The sequence below is a fragment of the Cupressus sempervirens genome, chromosome 10, assembly GCF_028749045.1.
Source record: "Cupressus sempervirens isolate cs-2001-9-10 chromosome 10, ASM2874904v1, whole genome shotgun sequence".
In the NCBI taxonomy this organism is placed as follows: Eukaryota; Viridiplantae; Streptophyta; class Pinopsida; order Cupressales; family Cupressaceae; genus Cupressus; species Cupressus sempervirens.
This window is the reverse complement of record NC_143127.1, coordinates 929,739,477-929,765,373: the sequence shown is the minus strand read 5'-3', so window position 1 is coordinate 929,765,373 and position 25,897 is coordinate 929,739,477. Positions and strand designations below refer to the sequence as shown.

General features: G+C 34.4%; 1 protein-coding gene across 1 annotated transcript; it reads left to right on the top strand.

Moving 5' to 3' along the window:
* The first annotated feature begins 24,286 nt into the window (after nucleotides 1–24,286).
* LOC149537037 (uncharacterized) lies at nucleotides 24,287–25,321 on the top strand. Its single transcript, XM_089806399.1, has one exon. The coding sequence runs from the start codon at nucleotides 24,287–24,289 to the stop codon at nucleotides 25,319–25,321; it is 1,035 nt and encodes a 344-aa protein (XP_089662525.1).
* Nucleotides 25,322–25,897: the final 576 nt, after the last annotated feature.

Below are 25,897 nucleotides of genomic sequence, written 5' to 3'. Positions count from 1 at the left end.
TTGATGATTACTCTAGAATTATTACTATCATGTATCTAAGAGAGAAATCAGAAGCATTTGAGAAGTTCAAATGGTATTTGGCTAGAGTAGAGAAGGACATAGGGAAAAGACTGAAATGCTTGAGTTTAGATAGAGGTGGTGAATTCATCTCCCATGAATTCAATAACTTTTCCATTGAAAGATGAATAAAAAGGCATGTATTAGCCCCTAGACCTCTTGAGCAAAATGGAATAGGTAAAAGAAGAAATAGATCTATAATGGACTATGCAAGAACTTTAATGATTGAAAATAACATTGCTATCAAATACTAGAAGAAAGCTATTAGTACTACAATTCATACCTTGAACTAAGTACAACTGAATAAAGACTCATTCAAAACCCCCTATGAGTTATGGTATGACTATAAACCCAATGTAAGTTAACTAAAAGTATTTTGAAGCAAATGTTATATTTTGAAAGAATCTAGAAAAGGTAAAATTTGATGTGAAAGGTGATGAAGGCATATTTTTGAGATATTCTGGCAAGAGTAAGACATATAGATGTTTGAATTTGTCCACTCACAAAGTCATAGAAAGTGCACATGTGAAAGTTGATGAATTTGCAAAAAGGACTAAAGAAGAAAGCAAAAAGGAACCAAAAGATTAAAAGAGATTTGTTTTCATTGAACCTAATATAGTGCTAGATACATCTATCAATCAGGAAACTTCTACTCCCGAGTCTTTAGTCACTGAGTTGCAAGAAGTTCAAACCAAGTTGCAAGAACTAGAGTCACATTCAGATGCTACCAAGCCAATGCCTACCGAGTCTAAAGGACCTGAGCAATAGTCATACCAGCCAGATCTAGAAAGTAAAATTCAAAATGAAGATAGTGTAACTCAGTCAACAGGAAAGGAACTTGTATTAGCCAAGTATGTTAGGAGACATCATGCACTAGATCAAAATATTGGAGACAAATCTAAAGGTACTATGACAATAAGTAAGCTAAAAGATACTTGTTTACTTGTTGATTTTGAACCTATAAATGTCAAAGATGTATTAGAAAATGAAATTTGGATTAAGGTTATGAATGAAGAGATAGAGAAAATAGAGAAGAACAAAACATGGACTCTTGTACCTAGGTCTAAAGATAAGAATGTGATTGGAATGAAGTGGGCATTAAGAAATAAGTTGAATAAAGATGGTGAGGTATCAAGAAAAAAAGCTAGACTGGTATGTAAAGGCTACTCTCAAGAAGAAGGAATAGACTATGGAGAGACTTTTTCTCCTGTTGCAAGATTGGAAGGTGTCAAGACCTTACTTGCATATGCTACATACAAAATATTTAAAGTTTATTAGATGGATGTTAAATCTACATTTCTCAACGGTATTCTAGATGAAGAAGTCTACATTGAGAAAACCAAAGGTTTTGTTGATCTAGAGTAGAAGGACATGGTCTACAAATTACACAAAGCATTGTATGGTCTGAAACAAGCCTCTACAGTGTGGTATAAAATATTGCACAACTATCTTATTCAGATTGGTTTTTAGTGAACTAATGATAACAATCGCTTGTATATCAAGGAAGGATAAGATAAAAAGATTGTTTTGGCTGAAATATTCATGGATGACACTTTGTTTATAGGAAATGATGATCTATGCAAAGAATTTTTAGAGAAAATGAACAAAGAATTTGAAATGTCTATGTTTGGTAAGATTAAATTCTTTGTTGGTCTTCAAATTCAAAAAAAAAAGAATGGCATGTACATTACTCAGTCTAAATACATTAAGGAGATACTCAAAAAGTTTGGGATGGAAGATTGTAAACTAGTTGGAACTCCTATGTGCACTAGACTAAAGCTTACCAAGGATGATGATTCAAAAGAGGTAGATTAGGCATTATATAGATCAATAATTTGAAAGTTGCAGTATGTAGTTCATACAAGGCTAGATATTGCTCTTGAAGTTGGTATTGTAGCAAGATTTTCAGCAAAACCAAGAGAAAATCACATGGTAGAAATCAAAAGGATCATAAAATACCTGAAAGGCACTAATGATTATGGATTAGGGTACAAATTTGGAGGTAATCTGGACTTGAAAGTATTTACTAATGCAGATTGGGTAGGAAACATTGATGACAGAAAGAGTACAATTGGAGGAGCATTCTTTCTTGGAAAGAGGTTGGTTTCTTGGACAAGTAAAAAGCAAAATTGTACATCCCAATCTATAGCTGAAGTAGAGTATGTTTTAGTAGTAATAAACTATTCTAATATTGTTTGGTTCAAACAATTATTGGAAGGAATGAAGGTGAGAATCAAAGAACCAGTTTTTATGTTTTGTGATAATAAAAGTGCAATTACCATATCTAAAAATCTAGTGATGCATTTAAAAACCAAGCACATTGCAATAAAATATCATTTTATAAAGAATTGGTGTAGGATAAGGAGATTAGATTGGAATATGTCCATACAAAGGAACAAATTGCTGCCATATTCACCAAGCCATTACCTAAGGATGAATTCTTGTATCTAAAAGGTAAGTTAGGGGTTATTCCCCTATCTGAGGCTCACTAAAATGAAGTTTTAGTGATGCATCAATAGGTACCAAGTTGAAGAAGTAGCATAAACATGGAAACATTGCATATGAATTAGTACTCAAGGTACATTTTTATTCATTTGGTTTGTGTTGTCTTTGGCATGTGTTGTCAAAGACGGAGAGTGTACTGTTATATCCTTCTAAAATTTGAATTTGATTGTGGAGAGTTTTCTATTTGAAAAGAAGCTATCCAATTCCTTCATAGAGGGATATTACTGTATTTGAGAAGTTTGTGGCATAAGATCTAAGAGGGACAAGTATTCTATCAAAAAAATACTTGGTCTCAAATTTCATTCTACTATAACATGTTCTATTTCCATTAATGCCAAAGAGGGAGATTGTTGGATACAATTGATCAATTGTGGGTTATATTTATTGTTACACAAATGTCATAATAGGTATCAGATAGAGTCTACTGATCTCAGTTGGTTAGCAAAGAAAATGAAAGAATCTATCGAGCTTAGTTGGTTAGGAAAGAAAATTATAGAGTCTACTAAGCTCAGTTGGTAAGAAAAGTGAATTCCAGAGTCTATTGAGCATTCCTAAAAGTTATACTAGAGAATTTTTTACCAAGTTGATTGTGTGAAGAGGAAAGTGTGAGCAAATTTTGAAGAAGGATTAGATATCCTTGAGAAGTAGCAAAGGTGTATTCAATCAAAGAGGATCTAGTGAAGTAGAATATAGATCTATATCAACAAATAGTAGTTGAATCTCATTTAGGTCACTTCATTGTTACTTTCTCACCATTGTAGTAGTGATTTCCAAATCTCTTAATAGAGCTGGTTTAACAACCATTTTGTAAATCCTCTAACAAGGTGGACAGTTCCATTGAATTATTCTAAAGTCCTCTAGCAAGGCCACTCCTAGCAGGGTGATTAAATCCTCTAACAAGGTCACACCTAATAGTGTGTTTTGTAACCTTTAACATGGTTGGCTCCTAACAGGGCTCACATCAAAAGAGTGAAAATTAGTAGCTAGTTACTTGGTGGTTTTTCCAATATTAGGTTTCCACATTAAATCTAGTGTCTCTTGTGTTGATGTTATTTCTTTTATGCATGGATGTTAAATCTTTGTGAATGCTTAAAGATTAGTAATAAGTTAACATACATCTACTGAGTTACAACATTTTTTTGTGTGGCTACTAAGTGATAGTAGCAACTAAGTTTATAAGACATCTAACGGATCTATGGAATTTTTTTGTAGTAACTAATTCACCCCCCATCTTAATTACTCCATCTATATTTCCAACACTTTATACCTTCACCTCAAAAATATATGATCCCATACTCAACTATACCATGCAAGTAATGCAACACATGCTTAGCCATTGTGGAATGCATTCTCTTTGGTTCAACCATGAACTGACTAAGAGAGTTAACTATAAATGCTATATCTGGCCTAGTGTTGACCAAATACATAAGTGAACCAATCAACTATTTGTATAAAGTGGGATCTACATCCTTCTTCTTGGATGTATCTACCTTCCTCCAATTTGTAATCAGGGGTATAGACATGGCTTTAAAATTCCCCATCCTGAATTTCTTCAAGATTTCAATGTAGTATTTCCCTTGACCAAGGAAAATCTCCCCATCTATCTACCACACTTCCATGCCTAGAAAGTAGTGCATAAGTCACAAATCCTTCATCTTGAACTCTTCTACAATGTTCCTTTTGCAATCCACTATGAGCCCTAGTGAACCTATAAGAAATAGATAGTCCACATAAAGAAAAAGAATGAGAATCTCACCCACAACCACTAAGTAGTAGAGGTTAGCATCTACTTCACTCTTCACAAAGCCCATTTTCTACAAGTATGTATCAATGCACTCATTTCTGCTATGGATTGTAAGAAACAATCCATTCTCTCTTGATTCCTTCTTTGATATTGAACTCCAAGAACACATTTCCTTTCTACTCACCTTCATTGTCTAAACAAAGAACCTTTATCTTCCTTCCTATCAAATTCTCCATAAGAGCCTTAAACTAATGAAGACCTCATCCTTAGTCTTCAAGAAGTATATCTAGGTCTTTCTAGAGAAATCATTAATAAAAGTAACATAGTACTCATATCCTCTGAGAGATTTTATCGACATCAGTCCACAAACATCTGAATGTACTAGATCAAGAAGGCCCTTAGATCTAGCGATACATCATCATGCTTTGTGCTCACCTCTAGAACACCTGTCACCATCTCATGAAGCAATCTAAGTGCTCCATGATGAATATGTACCATCATCCTATGCCATAGCTCTCCAAGATCTTTAGGATTACTGCTGCTCATAACTGCCTTGGGAATATCAAATTGCAACTTATAAAGGTGACCACTTCTAACTCCAATAGTTATGGATGATTTCCAATCCTTGTGTTTAATCAACACATTTGTTCCTCTAAAGAGTACATTATACCCCCTATCCTGAAGAATAGATATAGAAATCAAATTTATACCTAAACTTGGCACATGTTGGAGTTTTAAAACTATTGAGCAATAAAGTGCTTCAATACTAAAGTGATAACACTTATGCAACCTCAAGATTATCCATTTCCTATTTTAAATTACACATGCAAACCATTTAGATCCAACATTAACAAAACCAAGAATGGTTTCCTTCTCTTTAGGCTCTGCAAAACCAAGGTGGGTATCCCTAAGGGATGACTCAATTTGACTGCTATTGTATGAGACCTATTTTAGTTTCATTCTGATTCTCATCCTCAATCCATAAACACATATCTAATTGTGACACTTTAAATAGAATACATCCCATATAATATATTTGGTCATAAATTCTTCTCTATATCTAAGAGTATTCTCTTCAATAGTGGCTAACAAAGGCTAGAATATTTCATGCAGACAATTAGTAACCAACTTTGAAGATCTTTAGGAAATAAAAGTGAAATTTATTATAACTTTGTATTTGATGTTCATCTATGATCTATTTCTCTTCTAGCTAAATTAACTTGACCAATGCCTAATTCATTGGGGTTTTGAGTCTAATGAAATTCCATGGATCTAATTTGTTGAATTACAACAAATATTACTAGCAATTCTTACTAGAATCCATCATTCAAAACATCCTTCCCTTTATTACAGCAACCTTATCAAATTCATAAAAGCTCTTAATTAATTCATTGTACTAATAGTAGTGATGAAAAGATATACAACCTAAATGGATTGCATTCAATTGCACAAGATTTTACTCACACAACATCAAGATAACTAAGGAATCATAAGGAGATAGAATTTAGAAAGAACTAATATGGGGACAACTCATTATTTGTATTCATTTTCCTTTAAAATTGTATACATATGCAATTAACTTAGAATGACCTTAGAAAGAAACACAAAGATCATTTTATATTTAGGTATTCTTAGAAAACTTGTAGAGAGAATACATCATAAGACTTGCTCAAAATTTTTTATATAAGGCATTAGAAATTGGACCCTTCTCTAGCCCTAGAATCTCACTTATATAATGTGAGATGCAACAAGCTTCAGGCTAAGAGAAATGAAAGGTGTCTTTTACACAAGATATTTACATAAACCTATAGGTAAAGACAAAATTGTAAGTAATGGAAAGACATGCACATCGAATATTCTTTTGTGGATCCCTTTCTATTACATCTTTTTATCTTGATTTGGCTACTACTTTGATTCCTTCATGTATGCAACTACTATGCCCATGAATGATAAAATCTATTCTAATGATTGTAAACTAACCTCAACCTATGGGTTTCATCATCATTATACTATACTATGAGAATCACTTTTACCTTTCACTCTTCCTTGCTTATATCAGAATCCTAGTGTTATGGGATTATCACTTAATATGAAGCATCTAAGCTTGGAGGTAATGTGGCTATCAAATATAAGAAAATGGGCATTTTCTACTTCCTTAGTCATATTTACATTCAAAACCATTCCTCCACCAAAATATGTAAACCCCTTAAAAAGAAAGATGTGCATTAACAAAAAGTAAGAGTAACTATACACATGAAACTCATGGGTATAAAATCTTCTTCACCCTCTCCAAAAACTCTACACAAGGTTCTATATATCTCTATGGACCTGGCATTGAAGTATTCTTTCTTCAAAAATTCTTTAGAGAATGATGTTATTCCTCTCTACAAACCATTTTTGAACAAATTTAAACTAGTTTGCAAGGTATTAGCATCCTAGACCCAATTGCATTCATTAAGAAATCCCTCTGCTATCCACAACTGAGGATTTAATGGGTCCATTGGAGGCATTTTTTGACTATATCTTGCAAAACTAGACCACAATATAAATTATAGTATAGTTACTTACTTGAAATTCTTTCTTATTCCTTTATGTAATTCTACAACTTCTCCTGAAAGAAACTACTTCACACACTTGCCAAAATCAATAAAATCTTTGTACTAATTGTTTCTGCCCAAAAAAAAACTCAAAATCTTTGTTCACACAAGGTGGAACTTAGAAAATATTCTATGTTATACTCTATTTTTTCTCACATGCAAAGATTTCATGTCTAATTAATACACAAAGTGGCACCACCTTTTGCATTTAAATCTGCACCATCGATCTTTTTAAAATCTTATGATCAAAGGGATGCAAAAAAGGTGATGAGCGTTCCACTTGAAAATTTGGCTAGACAACCCAATTAGAACTAACCAAGTGTATAGTTCCTTCAATGTTAGCATTTCCATCAAGATCCACTGGTGACTAATGACACATGTCAACAGGTTGCTACCTCAGTAAACATAAAAAAATGAGCATCTCGCAATAGAAAAGTAGTGACAGACATTAATTCAAGCCTGATCTTGTGGTAGACAAGTTACTGTAATGCTTAAAAGAAATATAGTGGGCCCTTTGTTGCTATGTCATAACACATATCCTTCAAGTAGCTTGTGATGGTGAGATAATGATGGTCGTTGATCTTAGATCGATTTGATGGTAAAGGAATTACATGAAGTACACTGAAGAGTGGTGGGTCCCATAGTCACTATGTCACATCGAGTAAAAGGCTACCATCTTTCTATAGGAAGATATCGAGAATCATTGATCCTAGCTTGATCTGATGATTAGAATCCCTCCTATGTTTTATGAATGGGGCATGGGTCCAGGATAGTGATGATGTAAGAAATCTTGCATAGCTACAATAACAAAACCATACCTTAATCCTAGGCACCTTTCCACTTTCCTTGAGGTTCCACCATATGTTTATTTCATGGCAAATTCCTATGTCACTAACAGTGAGATGCTAAACTTTTCTGATAGGGAGGTAGTGAGCTCTAGTGCCTTAACAAAACTCAGCCCTAGAAGAATAAAGGCACATCAAGTCACCATCGATCTTATAAATGCTTCTAACAATAAAAGTTATTATGCACCATGCCACTTGGAAAAAATTTTGATCATCAAGAAATTTAGAGAGCATCGTGTAATATATTTCTTCACTATTCACTATGCAACTAATGGTGAGATGTTTAACATTTTTGATAGCGAAATAAGGAATCATTAGAAAAATCAATATTTTGGTGATATCTTCTGCTTGACTTTTATCGGCTTCCATTTCCTACTCTAATAGCTCTAAAAAATGCATGTGACTAAAACCTTAGTTGCAACACATTTTCTGACTACCACATCTCCATTTTACGGCACTATTCTTAAGTTTCATGGAATTCACTACCTTGCTATACATAAGAAGTGCACAACTCACCATAGTGAAGTTGCAATTGTTGTAAATCTCATTAGAATCAGATAGTGAGAGACATAAGAGAACAAGACTCCTTGGGGCATATGTAAAATTTAAAATGCAAATAGAATATTTTCCAAAGTTTAAAGGGTTTCTCACCCATGACTTTAAAAGGGATGGGACATAGGGTTTAATAGGATTTTCAAAGGAAAGCAAAATCTCAAAGACTTAAACAAGAAAACCTATTCACTAATGATGGATTCAATCTAATTTTTTTAGTACCTATGTTAGGAAACTTTCATCATGTGAAAAAATAGACCAACAATGGCTCTATTTGGGGACATTGAATTATGCAGATTCAAATGAGGGCTCAGAATTTCTAGGAGAAGTAGACCAACCAGACTCCCTACAAAGTAACCACCATAAGAGGAAAAAAAACACAAGAAGACTATATATAAGAAACTAAACAAAGAACAAGAACTTTAAAAATGTACAAGAAACCCTAAAGTACTATTCATGGAAGAAAACAAGTATTTTAGCAAAAATACCTCTTCTAGAATTGTCCATGAACTAGCAGTTCAAGAATATTGTCTGATAAATCCTTGAGAACATATTACTCTTCTCCCTGTGTATTTTCAATCAAGTAGGGACCTAACCATGTGGGATCAAAATTTCCATGCTTTCCTTTATTCTCAATCCTGGCATTCCACATTAGAACTAGATCTCCATTCTCAATTTTTTTGCTCATTGTCCTTTTAATCATATAATGTCTTAACTTGTAGTTGCAACTTTTGATTCCTAAGAGATGCTTCTTTTTTTATTTTTGCTAATCCTACAAGGTCATCTAGACTTTCTTGCATATCATCTATAATATCTTCATCATACAACTGGATGTAACTATAGAGTCCTACTAAGTTATTCTAAGGTATCCTTGCCTAAATTCCATACACTAAATCAAAAGGAGATACTCCAATGGATTTCTTCATAGTCACTCTGTCAACCCATATTGCAAGTTCCAACTTAGAGTTCCATGTCTTCTTGTTATCATCCAAGGTCCTCTTAATAATTTTTAATAAGCTCCTATTTGTAGATTCATCCTTTCCATTCCCTTGTGGATGATATGGGGAAGATGTTGACCTCCATACTTGTCAGAGAACTTTATAAATTCCTTAGACCTAAAACACATGGAATTATCTATCATAATTTTTTGAGGGCAACCAAATCTATAAATGACATTACTTAGCATGAAACTGTTGACAACTCTACTCATTCCATTTCTAATGGGAATAGCTTCTACCCACTTTGTAAAGTAGTTAGTAGCAACTAGAATCCATGAATGGCTAGTAATAGATTTGGGAGAAATCTCACCTATGAAATCCATACCCCACTGCTAAAATGATGCTTGTACCTCAATTGGCTTTAAAGGAGTATTACCTTAAAATTTTAGTTTTCCTTTGACAAAAATGGGGTATAATAATAATATAATACTTCTGGATCTTATACATTATTATACTTCTTGATCTTATTGATTCACCTACACCTTCTTCCTAATAGTTCTTGTTGAGAAAATATATCTTTCATAGTAGCACTAGGAAAAAATGCAATGACAATATCACCTACCAAGTAGCATCTAACAACCTTTACCAGAGCATATGCTTTGTTTTCATTGATCTCATATTTTAATTCAGCTAGTTGCAGCGACTTACTAAAAAATGCAATTGGTTGCTCATTTCCTTCATCATTTTTCTATAGCAAGACTATAACTACAGTATGAATAGAAGCAAAAGAAAAAATGTGCATGGGCTTTGTATAATCATGAGTTCTCAACACTAGAGCATTTTTTATTGTAGTTTTAATATCTTAGAATGCTTGCAAAGGCGCACTATTCCAATCTATAGTAACTCCCTTCTTGAGCATCTTTGAAATAGGTCTACTAATTTTAGACAAGTTAGTGACAAACCTTCTCAAAAAATTAACTTGTCCAAAGAAGGTTTGAATTCCTTTTACATTCTTTGGCTTAGGGACTTTATCAATAGCTACTACTCTCTCAGGAACTATCTTTACTCCATCCTTTGATACTATATGCCCTAATAACTTACCTTCAGTTACCCTAAATGCACATTTCTTAGGGTTTAATGACACTCCATATTCCAATGCTTTAATGAAAATCCTTTCCAAATTCCCACAATGGTCTTCATCCTTCTTGGAATAAGCTATGAGGTCATCTTGATATACCACCATATTCTTATTTATATATTCATGAAAATCCACATCCATTGCTGTTTGGAATGTGGCACCTACATTAATCAACCCAATCGGAATTCTTACATAAACATAGGTTCCTGAAGGAGTATTAAATGCTATTTTGAATTGCTCCTCTTCTTTCACCAATACTTGGTTATATCCTGAGAATCCATCCATCATTGACATAAGTTCAGACCCTGTAACCTACTCCAACATAGCTTCCATATTAGGTAACCCATAATTATCTTTTAGGGAAGCAATGTTCAAATTTCTAAAATCTACACAAAGTCTAATATCTCTATTCTTTTTTTTGACAGGTACTAAATTAGAGACCTAGCTGGAATGCCTAATAAGTTTAATTATTCACCCATCCCTTAACTTCATTAGTTTCTCTTGCATTTTGGGGGCTAAGGTTGGGTTGACTGGCCTCTGCTTTTGCCTAAAAGGTTTTACATTGTCTTTCAATGGTATAACATATTGAAAGGAATCTTCTTTGTAAGATTTCAAGACATCATATGACAAGGCAAAAATATGTTTGTATTTTGTTAATAGGTTAATCAAAGGCTTCTTAATTTTAGTTGACAAATTCTGGCCAATGTACATTTTCTCAAGGGCTTCATCAGTACCCAAATCTATCACTTCTAGTTCTTGAGGTTTACAATCCTTAGCTCCATGTCTTACCCTATCCTAGTTGTCAAACATATTCTCCAAAACAACTAGACATTGAGGTACTTTTTTAGTCTTCAATTGTATAACTTCTAGGCCAAAAATTGTTTCCCTCCCATCTATGGTCTCAACCAAGTAACTGCAATCCATCTCCTGACCATGATACTTATCTTCATTTAACAAGAAGTTGGTAATGTCCTTATAATCTTCAAATACCTACCAATGTTCAATATTATTAGGTACTAAGGGTTTGTTTTGAATCTCAATCTATGAGATTCCTACAAATGACACTTCATGTGGCTTAATTGCTACATTTTCCAATAGGTCATCCATCTTATTATGAGTCCTATCTCTCCATGAGATGCCAAATGCATCAAAGAATTCTGTCTAATCCCACAAAACATTTTTGTACTATTTTAATCTTCTATTTTTAGATGCGTAGGTTCCTTTTATATGAGAGATAATATTTTTAGAGTCCCTATGACATGGAATTTCTTAATTCCATGGTGAGAGGGAACATTTAATCCTAAAAGAAAAGCCTCCTACACAACTATATTATTTGTGGATGAAAATTTTAGGGTAAAAGAATATCTAAACATATTTTTCTTAGGAGATACAAAAACTACCCTTACCCCTCCAACTTCTTTAGAACTAGGCCCATCAAAAAACATGGTCCATAGTAATGGTGAAGCCAAACACCATTCAACCTCATGTTTAGTAACATCAAGAAGCTTATCAACTTCTTGAATGATCAATTCATCTATAAATGCATTCACACTAGTATCTAAGAAGCAAGTGGCATCTTTGTTAATTTCTTCTCCCAAAATGTGACTAACCCTTGGCTCTTTGTTTACCTTAACAACTTTATCTCCAATATGAAAGGTAGCATAGGTTAAGTCATATTGTAGACTAGCTTCCATAGAAACACTCCACTTTCTAGATAGCAACATTCCATTGTGTGGAGGGATATCAACTACAAGAACTGACATGGTCAACTCTACCTCTGGGTATGCAGCTAACCTAAATGGCAGAGTATTTAAAGTCCCTATAACTAGAACTTCTGTAGTATCCATGCCCCTACATCTACCTTACTTAGTATCTAATTTTAGACCTAGGGCTTCCATTACTTTGAATGTCATTATGGTGTTAGAGGCTCCTGAGTCTGTCATGCAATTTTTTATGGTCTTCCCTTTTATAATTAGACTGAGAAAGAATGGGTCAATATCTTATATGTAAGCTATAGATGAGTCATCCAAGAACATTTGGAGAATTTTGGCCATGATACCACTATCTCATATTACTAAGGAGATCTATTGGATAACACTTTGTTTTACATTGTGATTACTTTTTCCTATCCATCCCAACCATGGCAAGACTTTACTATTATGCTCTTCAATTCTAAAGAGTTCAAACAAAGGTACCTTAATAGTGGTTTGGGAAAACATAGATATCATATTCATTGGTTTAGACATAGTGGGTTTAACAATCATGCTTGGAGTAGGAGCCTTTTGAGCAGCAAAGATTATTATTTTCTTGGAATTATCATACCCTGATCCCTTCTCCTGCACAATTGCTTTTGTTGTCTCATTAGTTTGGAATTGAACTTTCTTCCTAGGTTCCCACTTCTTAGTTTTAACATCTTTAACCTTGGTTGTCCCTATACTAGCCTTCTTGTCTTCATATTTCATCTTATGGGTGATATCTTTTATGAATATACCAGAAGGCTTCCCAATTTCTTTGTTAACTATTTTGTTTCTCAAATTATAATTACTATCTACTTGGGAAATCATTTCTATAGTGATTCTATAGATTTTCTCTTTAGAAGGAATTCTTAAACTTATATGACCAACTTTAGAAGATGTAACAGATACTTGATCTTTATCATAGACATCATTATCTGAAAAAACTTATTGGTGATGTAATTGATAAGCAATTTTCTTATTATCAAGATCACTTTTTGTTTCTTCTAAATTAGAATCAACACAGTCACTACACATTCTTACCATGTTATGACTTACATCATCATGACTCTTTTCTTCTTCCTCCTTCTTAGTTTGTAAACTATGATCAAAAGAAAATTACTGAGCAACAACATAGTATTCTATAGAGTGAGGTGATTGGAAAATAATGCACTATAGCACATTCTCATTCATATTTACTGAACTCCATTATAGAGGATCTGGTGTACCCTTATCTTTTACATTTTGATTCTAGTTAGGGATTGGCCTAACATCTTTCCATCAAGTTGTATAGGGGTAATGTTGCATTCTAAGTTGTCTATTGAAATTGTTACTATTCACAGGGGTTTTCTCAGCAACATTTGGCTTATTGAAACTAGTGGGATTCATCTTTTTTTCACAATTCCAACACCTGGCCTATTGTAGGTTCTTCTGGATTCATTCCTACCAGAGCTTTATCACCTTCCATTTTTTTGTTATTCTTGGGATTGAAAAGCTTTGGATCATCTCTCCTACCTAATTTTCTAGATGCTTTTCTATTATTCTCTATATTTATTGCAACTTTATAGGCATCCCTTAAAGTTTTGGGATTCGTATCCCTTAACTGATAAGCCATTTTTCTATCAAAAGCATTAAAATATGTTGTATGACAAACATCCTCATTCAACCTTATAACTTGAAATAGTTTGTACATATCTTTTTGGAATCTTACATTAAAGTTGAATGTGGACTCATTGGGATTCTTCTTGATGTTATTGAATTCATTTAACATGAATCCTACATTACTGTTGTCTCAATATTGCTCCTTGAAAAACTTTTCCAAGTCACTCCAAGAGGTAATACTATCATTAGGAAACCTTCTGAACCAATCCCTTGCATCCTTAGTGAATGAACAAACAACTTCAATCTCACATCTTCATGTTCAACTTCATAATCATTCAACATGTCTATGAAAACTCTCAAATGTTCTTTTCTAGTAACAACATTATTTTGAGAAAAGTTAACCACTATATCTCTTAAATCAAAAGATATGAGATGTGGAGTGCTAGGAATACCTGTAAATGATATTTATCTATACTCAGGAACATTTGAGGTACTTGCTATGTTAGCTTCGTTTAGAGGAACACTTGGGTATTGTCGAGGTTCAAAAATAAGAGTTTGAGTATAAGTGTTGGATGATGAGGTAGGAGCAGACTGAGATACTCCCTGAACTAAAACTACTAGTCCATAAGGAGGTAAAAAAACTAAGGCTAGGGTGGATAAATTTGGCAATGAGGTTAATGCAAAACTAGACTTAATGAAGTAGATTTTTCTCCTAGTTTCTATAACTTGAGCTTCATTTTCCACCTTCTCAAGCTCTTTTGCAAGATCTTCCTTCTCCTTTTTAGCCTTCTCCAGTTCTAGATCTAATTTTGACATAGAAGGTTTTATGGGTTTGCTTGGTTGAGCTTGAGGTTCATTTATTTGGACTCCTATAGCTTTACCCTTTCCTTTGTCTGTAATTTTCATTGTGGGTTCTAAAAGATTTACTTAGATAGGTTTATAATCTTGGACTTGAGCAATAATTGGTTCTTGCTTTTGATTTAGGAGTTTTTCTTGTTCTTGAACTTTAGCTCTCAGATTGTCTACATCTACAAAAACATTAGTATGGAGATTTGTAGTTTTGTCTTCTAAATTTTTACTCTGTTCTTTCAAGGCATCCATCCTTCTCAGTAGAGTATCTCTTTCTATTGTAGCATCCAAGGTGGCTTGCTCCTTCTCTTTTTAAAGATGAATGCACTTAGCTTCTTTCTCAGCAACCCATTTCTTCAAAAATCCTATCTTTGATTATACTTCTACAAGATCTATAGAATTAGCTTCAGAGTCAATAGAGTCATCCAGATCTATAAGATTTGGTTCAGAATATGGGACAATTTTAGGACTAGAAGGATCTCTAAAAGAACTCTTGAGTCCTAATCTAAAATGCATTTTAGTTATGAGACCTATTCTAAGGGATATATTTCCTACTGGTGACATATCCTTATCTTGGTATGTTCTTTCATCTAGTATTGGGGTAGTAAATATCCCTCCTAGGAGTCTTGTGGTTTCTGATTCAAAGCTAAGTGAGGAAGACACCCTCCCTATCATTGGTTGATACAAGGAATTTATTGATACACTACCTCTGGGTTTCTAGGTGGGATTTGGATCTATCCTTTTCTTATTTAGGTTCTTCCTACCACGTTTAGGTAAATTAGTATACATTGGTTCATCAGGATGGGCTCTCGTGTAAGCTCTTGTGTTTTTTCTTTTGTTAGTCATTTCACTATATACTAAATAAGCACTAGCTTCAAAACCTTGATTCAGTCGCCACCCTTTTTTTGGGAAAATATACAATTACAATTATTCCTAACTTCAAGGAAAAACACAAATAGAGATAGAAATATCTGATAAAAATGGGCCAATAACTGATATTATAAGACTACAACTCTTGCTTTGCTAGATAAGACACTTGGAAAGGCTGGATATGTTAGTGTATTGTTGCGACATTTGGCTTTTTCATTCTTTCCTTTTAAATTCTCAAGGTTTGGCACTAAAACACCCTTTTATAACCATGGGAAAAAACTAAAAAATCTGACATCCACATTACACAATAGGACCAAAAAAGCTACAATACTTTTTATAGATGCATTGGAAAACTCCCCAATAGAGTCACCATTTTGTTGGAGTTTTAAAAGTATTGAGCAATAAAATGCTTCAATGCCAAAATGATAACACTTATGCAACCTAAGGATTAGCCATTTCCTATTTTCATTTACACATGCAAACCATTTGGATCCAACATTAACGAAACCAAGAATGGTTTTGTTCTCTTTAGGCTGTGCAATACCAAGGTGGGTATACCTAAGGGATGACTCAATTTGACTGTTGTTGTATGAGAACTATTTTAGTTTAATTATGATTCTCATCCTTAGTCCATAAACACATAGTTAATTGTGACACTTTAAACAAAATACATCCCATATAATAGATTTGGTCATAAATTATTTTGCAGATCTGCAAGTATTCTCTACAATAGTGGCTAAGGCTAGAATATTTCATGCAAACAAGTATTGACCAACTTTGAAGATCTTCAAGAAATAAAAGTGAAATTGATTATAACTTTTTATTTGATGTTCCTCTATGGTCTATTTCTCTTCCAGCTGAATTAATTTTACCAATCCCTAATTCATAGGGCTTTAGAGTGTACTGTAACTCCATGGATCTAATTTGTGGCCTTACAAAAAATATTATCAAAAATTCTTACTAGAATCCATCATTCAAAACATCCTTCCCATTACTACAAAAAACTTATGAAATTCATCAAAGCTCTTACTTAATTCAGTGAACTAATAGAAGTGATGAAAATATATACAACCTAAATGGATTGCATTCAATTGCACAAGCTTTTACTCACACAACATCAAGATAACTAAGTAATAAAAAGAAGACAAAATTTAGAAAGAACTAATATGGGGACAACTCATAATTTATATTCATTTTCCTTGAAAATTGTATACATATGTAGTTAACTCAGAATGACTTTAGAAAGGAACACAAAGATCATTTTATATTTAGGTATTCTAATAAAACTTGTGGAGAAAATACATCATAAGACTTGGTCAAAATTACTAGATAAAAAAAAAACTAAGTATATGACTAAAAAGCATTAGAAATAAGACCCTCCCCTAGCCCTAGAATCTAATTTATATAATGTGAAATGCAACAAGCTTTAGGCTAAGAGAAAGGATAGGTGTCTTTTACACATGAGATTTACATACACCTATCAGTAAAGACAAAATTGTAAATAATAGAAAGACATGTAGATCAAATGTTCTTTTGTGGATTTGTTACATCTCTTTAGGCTGATTTGGTTGCTACTTGAATACCTTTGTGTATGCAACTACTAAGCCCACTAATGATGAAATCTATTCTGATGATTGCAAACTAACCTCAACCCATGGGTTTCACCATCATTATATTTTATTTTTAGAATCACTTTTACCTTTCACTCTTCCTTGGTTATATCAGCATCCTAGGGTTATGGGATTATCACTTAATATGAAGCATTGGAGCTTGGATGTAATGTGGCTATCAAATATAACAAAATGGGCATTTTCTGCTTCCCTAGTCATTTCTACATTCAAATCCATTCCTCCAACAAAAAATTTCACCGCCTTAAAAAGAAAGATGTGCATTAACCAAAAGTAAGAGTAACGATACACATGAAAGTCATGGGTCTAAAATCTTCTTCACCCTCTTCAAAAACTCTACACATGGTCCTATATATCTCCACGGCCCTGGAATTGAAATATGCTTTCTTGAAAATTTCTTTAGAGAATGATGTTATTGCTAGCAGGGTTCTAGTTTTGCTAAGTTCACCCTTTGCTCTTCTCACTACCTTAGTGGCTTGATCACAGCTCTTTGTTAGTCTTAAGGAGATCATAATCCATAAAGACACTTGGGATTACTAGCTTTCCTTGGTCAAAATTCCATATACTAGGATGTGGGGAAAACAACTTCCTCTCTGCAAACCATTTTTTGAACAAATTTAAACCAGTTTGTGAGGTATTAGCATCCTAGACCCAATTACCTTCATTAAGCGATCCCTCTACTATCCACAACCTAGGATTTAATGAGTCCATTGGAGGGATTTTTTGACTATATCTTGTAGGACTGGACCACTATATAAATTACAGTATAGCTACTTACTTGAAATTCTTTCTTATGCCTTTCTATAATTCTGCAACTTCTCCTCGAAGAAACTACTTCACACACTTGCCAAAATGAATACAATCTTCTCAGTAATTGTTTCTACCCAGAAAAATTGAAAATCTTTGTTCACACAAGGGGGAACTAAGAAAATTTTTTGTGTTGTACTCTATTTCTTCTCACACACGAAGCTTTCATGTCTAATTAATACACAGAGTGGCACCACCTTTTGCGTTTAAATCTACACCATCGATCTTTTTAAAATTTATGATCAAGGGGATGTGAAAAAGGTCACAAGAATTCCACTTGAAAATTTGGCTAGATAACCCAATTAGAACTAACCACATATACAGTTCCTTCAATGTTGACATTTTCATTAGGATTCATTAGTTATTGATGACATGTGTCAATAGGTCACTACCTTGCTATACATAAAAAAAAATGAGCATCTCGCCATAGAGAAGTAGCGAAAACCATTGATTCAATCTTGATCTTGTGGTAGACAGGTTACTGTAATGCTTAAAATAAAAATGGTGGGCCCTTTGTCACTATTTCATAACACATATCCTTTGAGCAACTTGTAATGGTGAGATAATGATGGTCATTAATCTGAGATCAATCTGAGGGTAAAGGAATTGCATGAAGTACACTAAAGAGTGGTGGGTCCCATAGTTGCAATGTTGCATGGAATAAAAGGCTAACATCTTTCTATAGCAAGATAGCAAGAATCATTGATCTCAGCTTGATTTGACAATCAAAATGCCTGTTGTGTTTCATGAATGAGGCATGGGTCTAGGATACTGATGATGTAAGAAATCTTGCATAGCTAGCATAACAAAACCATACTTTAATCCTAGTCACCTTTCCACATTGCTTGAGGTCCTACCATATATTTATTTCATTGAAACTCACTATGTCGCTAATGACGAGATGTTGAGCTTTTCCAATAGTGAGGTAGTGGGCTTCGGTGTCTTAATAAAAGTTGGCACTGGAAGAATAAAGGCATCTCAAGTCACCATCACTCTTATTAAATGCTTCTAACAATAACAATTTTATGCACCATGCCACTTGGAAAAACTTCTAATCATCAAGAAATTTGGAGAGCATCATGTAATATATTTCCTAGTTATTTGTTATGTTGCTAATGACTAGATGCTTATCTTTTTTGATAGAAAAATAGTGAATCATCAAAAAAATCAATATTTTAGTGATATCTTCTACTCACCTTTTACTAGGTTCCTTTAATAGTAACAGATCTCCACAATCCATTTGTAAAGTACTGATTTTTCTTGATTCAATTGTGTGTGTTTATTTATCATCAACATTTTAGATCACACTACATGATCCATCATCAAGATGAGAAAGTGCAGGATAATAAGATGACTAAACTCCTTTTCCTACTCTGATAGCTTTGACAAAATGCACATGACTGAAACCTTGACTACAACACATTTTCAAACTATTACATCTCCATTTACAACACCATTCTTTAGTTTTGCAGCATTTGCTACCTCACCATACATAAGAAGTGTGCAACTCACCATAGAAAAGTAGTGATAGATGTAAATCTCATCAGAATTAGATGGTGAGAGACATAAGAGAACAAGACCACTTGGGGACATAGAAAATTTAAAATGAAAACAAAATAGTTTCTAAAGTTTAAAAGTTTTTGCACCCACAACTTTAAAATGGATGAGACATAGGGTTTAACAGGATTTTCAAAGGAAAACAAAATCTAAAAGACTTAAAGAAACCCTATTCACAAATGATGGATTCAATTTGATTTTTTTAGTACCTATTTTAGGGAACTTTCATCATGCAAAAAATCAGACCAACACATGCAACACATCATGAAGTGGAATTATCTTTCCATTCTCCCTATAAAATTGAATAGTCCCTTTCCCAACTAGGTTGTGTTTGGATAAGTTTCCCATAGAAATTTGGATGTTGGTGTCCTCCTTGTAACTGGAGAAGTACTCTCTAACTCTTTTCATATGAAATGATGCCTCAATATCTATATACCAAACACACTATGAGGTTGAGCTAACCATACAAAGTATGAGTGCAAACTCATCTTCCATTCTACTAGAGAGTTCTTTCACACTTGTTGAAGCTACCACCTACTTCTTACCCTTCTTCATCTTTTGGCAATCACTGACATAGTGGCCAAACTTGTGACATCCAAAGCACTTGACCTTAGAAAGGTCCTTCTTCTTCTTCTTACTTTGTGAATTCAATCCTTTGCTAGATCCTTTCTTTGCTTTCCCTTTACCTGCTAGGGCATCATTCTCTTATTCCACCTCCTTTTTTTGACTCTTGTTCGCCCCATTGAAAAGAGTTAGTCTAAACTCCTTCTGAGTGAAATCAGTCCATAGTCAATCCCAACTTTGTAAAGTATCTCATCCACTGAAAACTTGAACAAAGATACTCCATTGTTTAGTAAACCTATTTAAGGCTATTCTCACTAGCTCATCATCACTAGGGCTATCTCCAATAGTTGCTAACTCATACTTGACAATTCTAAGTCTTGTGAGGTAACTTGTGACATTTTCTCCCAAGTTCATCTGGGTATTCTTTAGCTTCGTCATAAGATTCAACTTCCTATTGGTGGTAGCATTCTAGTATAGATTTAGAATGGCTTCCCACATCTTATTCACTATATCTAGCTCTGTGATATGTGGAACAATATAATCCTTGACACGATCAAGGATAATCCTCCTCACCTTGGTATCATCCTTCTTATATGTTGCAAGTTGTGTTGCATCTATTAGTATAGGTACATCAATGGTACCATAATTATTGATACCATTCTCTTCCAAAAATAAAGAAATTCTAGCCTTCTAGACACCAAAATTTGAGGCACCATCCAGTCTGTCCTAATCTCTCAAACTAGTTGAAGCCATCTCAAGGGATTAAAGCAATAATAAATCTAGAAAGAACCAAATTTCTTTCCTAGGGCAAAACTCTTCTACCCTTAAAAATTCTCTGATACCATGTGAAAATTCAACTATTGCGGTCACTTATTATTAATTTCCTATCTTAAAAGATTATTTAACTGTTGAAAATAAATTCACAGCTTAATATAAAAAAGTAACACAACTGCAACTTCACTTATAAAATATGGAAATAAATGTGGAACATAATGAACATAATATTTTTGGAAAAATTGTCCCTAGGAAAGCCCCTAAGTGAAAACCAATTCTACAGTTGAGAAATTGTATTAAACTTCAAAAAATTAAGAGATATAAAATTCCTTGTGTCTCACTAGCAGAACTCTGACAACCTCCTAATTTCTCCTGCTGATATTCCCCATTGCCATTCCCACACTAACACTGCAAGACTATTTTCTAATACTACAAACTTAGAATCTCATTTGCTAGCACTATAAATGTTTCTCCAAACTTCTTTATTGTCCTTACAAATGCCACCCTAACCTCCTTTTATACTACTCTTGTTGGGAAACCAATGGCTGAGATTGATTCTCAATTGACGATCGAGATTAAAACAATTTAACAACCCTAAAAAAATTAGTTTGTAGTTGCTTCTAAAAGAAGTCAATTATTTAATAAATAATTTTCCTTGCTTTAACAAATTTGTAAGCAAAAAACAATTAGATACTAAATAATAGCATATGGATGAATAACTATCCAAGCTACCTAAACTAACAATGTATTGTTATTCACCTTTTGTTTCTCTCCTTTGCTCTGCATACTAGTGAATGTGCCAAACATGGCAGGAGCTTTTTGTTGACTCATATTCACAATGCTTGCTTAAAAAAGAAACATAATTCAAAATAAATAGCAACGGATGTAAATTACAAGTAGTTGTTTTAGTATTTTATAGGCTTTCAAAGTGTGTAGTATAATTAGTGGAAGGCTTAACGACCAGAACATAAATGAATGAAAAGCCAATTACTCAATAGGAGAGCATCAGAATACAGATATGGGATCATTGAGATGCTTAGTTTCCAATGCCAAAGCACTAGAATACAAATCTTGAACAACCAAAAAGATCAATTATCATTTTCCAATCCATCAAAATACATAACCAAAAGAAAAATACCATTACATTAGTTGCTATCTTGGAGGAATTAGAATTATGTGGATGGCTATCTAGAAGCATTATATTAGCTCTCAATAATTGATAGAGTAGCCCTATCCCCGCACCCTAGAACATAATGATGCTTCAGTTCTGCTAGATACATAGGGAAGAATAAGTAGTGAGTATATAGAAGGTTTGGTGTTTCCAGTTGGAGAAAATATACCAATTATTATTAATTCAAATAGTAATATTTAGAGATGGACACATTAATAACAATAATATATAAAGATTGTATTATGTTGAGTGTAAGATGAATTTTTTTTTTACTAATTACTTTAATAGTATAATTATTATAATTATCATGATAAAGCCATCATACATGAGATTATTCATTTTGTAATATTTATTCAAATTGTTGAATAATTAGAAATTTAATTAGTTAAAAATTAGAAAATTTCATAGTACACTAAAGTTGAATAATTTTAATATAATTGTATTGTTTTCTAATAATATACTAATAGAATTGGCAAAATAAATATTTAATACACATTATATATATTTATTTTGTTGGATATATATGTTTTAACTTCAATTTATAGATAGTATTTTATCATGAATAGGCAATAGAATATACTTTAAAATTTTATTAAATTTTAATGTAAAAATAGCAATTATTCTAGTGTATGTGGTGTTTCTAACATCTCACATTCTACATATGTTATTCTTAATCATACTAGTTAACATTATTGAGAAAACATTATTTTTGTCTAGATCTTTGTGGATGTTTTACTTTGAAGGCTTGATCCTTTTATTTTATATGTCATGTCTCTCTACTTGTTCTATATGACTTTTCTTTAAGTGGCTATTGTTTATGGATAGAACCCATAAGAATATATTAATGGGCTTATCCCATATTTACTTGTAGGAAGATGACTTTTTTGGTTTTATCTTTTCTGTTATCTTAAATTGATATTCCATTGTAAACAAAACAATTCTATTAAAAAAAGGCTTTAATATAAATGTAATCTGTAATGTTAAGGGGTTAATAACTTTCACAAATTCAATAATTCTAGAAATAGAACTTAGAAATATAAAGTAGAATATACAAACCATAAATGTGCATAAGTCACCTTGAATATCAATGAGCCATCGTCCAGCGTGCAGGCCTCTGGCTTGATTAACTTTGTTTCTACCCCTTCGTCCAGCGTTCTTGGTCGGACTGTTGGTGTTCCGCTCTCTAATGCGGTGGTTGATGCTTCCCATCGTGCCCCTCACTCTTTAATTGCATTTCCTGTCACCATTAATAAGAGTGAGCCAGGGTCCAACGTGCAAGCTCCCTCCTGGGACATCTTGGATTCTGCTCCTTCATCCCCCACTATGGCAACGTCGGAGTGGGAGTCTCTCCATCTTCCTAGTAGCTCTAATGCTCTCCCAGCTGCCGCCAATCATGTGGTTCATCCCTTGAACCGTATTGCTAACCCTATTGGTGACCAGTCCGATTTCCCTTCTCTTTCCCACCACACAGTGCTCGATTGGGAAAATAAACTTGTGGTCAACTTATCTCATGCCATTATTGACCGTCTTTCCTTTAATTTTTTGAAACGTGGTCTCAACTTTGCTTGTGCTCCTCGATCTATTCCTCACATTAAATTTTTGGTTGAGATCGAGCAGGCTATTCGCTCCCTCTCCTCTGATTTGGCGGATGAGGTCAGACAGGACTGTGCTGTTGCCCTCAAGCGTGCCAAACCACCCAGACTCAACTTCCCCAAAGCTGAGCTGTGTGCCTTCAAGCATTTAGTTGCCAACAACAATATTGTCATTACCAAGGCTGACAAAGGTAATGCCACTGTCATCATGAATAGACATGATTATGTCACCAAGATGGAGGTTTTTCTCTCTGACTTGAATAGCTACAGAATCCTTCCTCGTAACCCGTGTTTGAAGATTCTTAAGCTTGTCAAGGCCACCATATCCAAATCCTCCTTTGATGAGACCACTAAGAAAAAATTGTGGCCATCTAAAGAAGTAACTCCTCGCATCTATGGGGTTTCGTAAATTCATAAAGATGGCATCCCGCTTCGACCCATTGTTGACACCATTGGGTCGCCAACCTATGAGTTGGCATCTCATCTTGCCAAGCTCATCTCCCCATTGGTGGGAAATTCTAGCACCTTTGTCAAGGATTCAAGCCACTTCGTCCAATTTTCCAAGGACGTCAAGTTGGAGAAAAATGACATCTTGGTGAGTTTTGATGTGGTCTCTCTCTTCACCAAGGTGCCCATTCCGGACTCTATCGACATCATCAAGGAGAAGATGGGTGAGGAAATCGCTTCCTTAGTGGATTTATGTTTGAGGTCCACTTTCTTTTCCTTCCAAGGCATCTTCTATGAGCAGGTAGATGGGGTGGCTATGGGCTCTCCCCTGTCCCCGGTCATCGCCAACCTTTATATGGAGCATTTTGAAGAGGTGGCCCTCCGCTCTTACCCCCTTAAACCCAAATGGTGGAAGCGATATGTGGATGACACAAATGTGTGTTGGCCACATCGTCAAGACAAGCTAGTGGAGTTCCACCAGCACATCAACAACTTATCCACCAACATCTCCTTCATGATGGAACTTGAGTCAAACAACCAGTTACCGTTCCTTGATGTTCTTCTCATCAAGAAGGCAGATGGAACCCTCGGTCGTTGTGTGTATCGCAAGGCCATGCACACTGATTTTTACCTCCACTCTTCATCTCACCATCACCCCAGCCAAAAGGTTGGCATCCTCAAGACCCTTTCTCTTAGAGCCCTTAGAATTTGCGATGATGACAACTTGAACCAGGAGCTGACCCATCTCCGCCGTGTCTTCAAGCTTAATGGTTACTCTCATAAGCAAATTTCTAAGGCGCTTAACCAGGCCAAATCTTTCCTTCTCGCCAGTGCCAACCGCAAACCTCTTTTGTCTCCTCCTCCCTTGAGTGTAGCCCTTCCTTTCATTGATGGTATATCCCAAAAGATTGCCAAAATCTTGTCCAAAAAGGGCCTCAGGGTTACCTTCAAACCCCTGTCCAGGATCCGCAACTATGTTCCCCCTCTTAAGGACTCCAAGGATGCTCTTCTAAACTTAGGAGTCTACAAGATTGTTTGCTCTTGTGGTGTAGCCTACATAGGAGAAACAGGTCGCTCATTCCAGACTAGAATTAGGGAGCATGGTGCAGACATCAAACATGAAAGAGTCCAAAAATCTGCTCTAGCTGAGCACTCATCTGCAACCAAACACCACATTTGTCTCGAGAGCACCCAAATCCTTATCAAGGAAGATAACTACTTCAAGAGGAAGTTAATGGAAGCCATTGAAATTCACCACCATCCCCTTAATCTCAATCGAGAGGATGGTTGGTCCTTGAGCCAGTCTTGGCAACCATTATTAAGTTCGCTGGATAGTCTTCACTGCCCTTGAGCATCCCCCCTCCCTGTCCTTCCTCCTCTCTTCTTCCCTGGTCGTGCTCGCTCCTTTGCCTCTTGTGTATGCTTTCCTTTATGTCGTGGCTCTAAACCCCCCCCCCCCCCCCCCCCTTTTTGTTCTCCGCCTCAGCCTCCCCCTTCTTGTTCTTTCTAGTCTTGGTCCCCCTTTTCGTCTTCCTTTGTTCGCTTTTTCTCCTCTTTTCCTCCTCATTGATTTTTATTTGTTTAAATTTATTTATTTATTTATTCATTTTTTACCTCAATAGTTGTCTTTTTTATTCTTTTTTATATCGTTATTATTAGGTCATATGTGTACCAGTATTTAGTATTAATTTCCTTTAATAGTGTTTATATTTATATTTTCATGTACGCATACATATATTTATTATATCTCCTGTCCTTTTAACGCTCTTCTTTTTCTTTTTTACTTTCTTTTGCCTCTAGATTGCTTTGTTTTTTACTATTCATTTTCTCTAATTCATTACTTGGGAGACTCCTTCGCTTACTCTCAATTTAGTTCTTTTAATTTTATCTCTTTTTTCCTTTGGAGTTTTGGCCTTTTTTGTACTCC

What these genes read in the sequence shown, in the direction of transcription:
- LOC149537037 (XM_089806399.1), top strand. Translation starts at nt 24,287, where the DNA reads ATGGGCTCTCCCCTGTCCCCGGTCATCGCCAACCTTTATATGGAGCAT.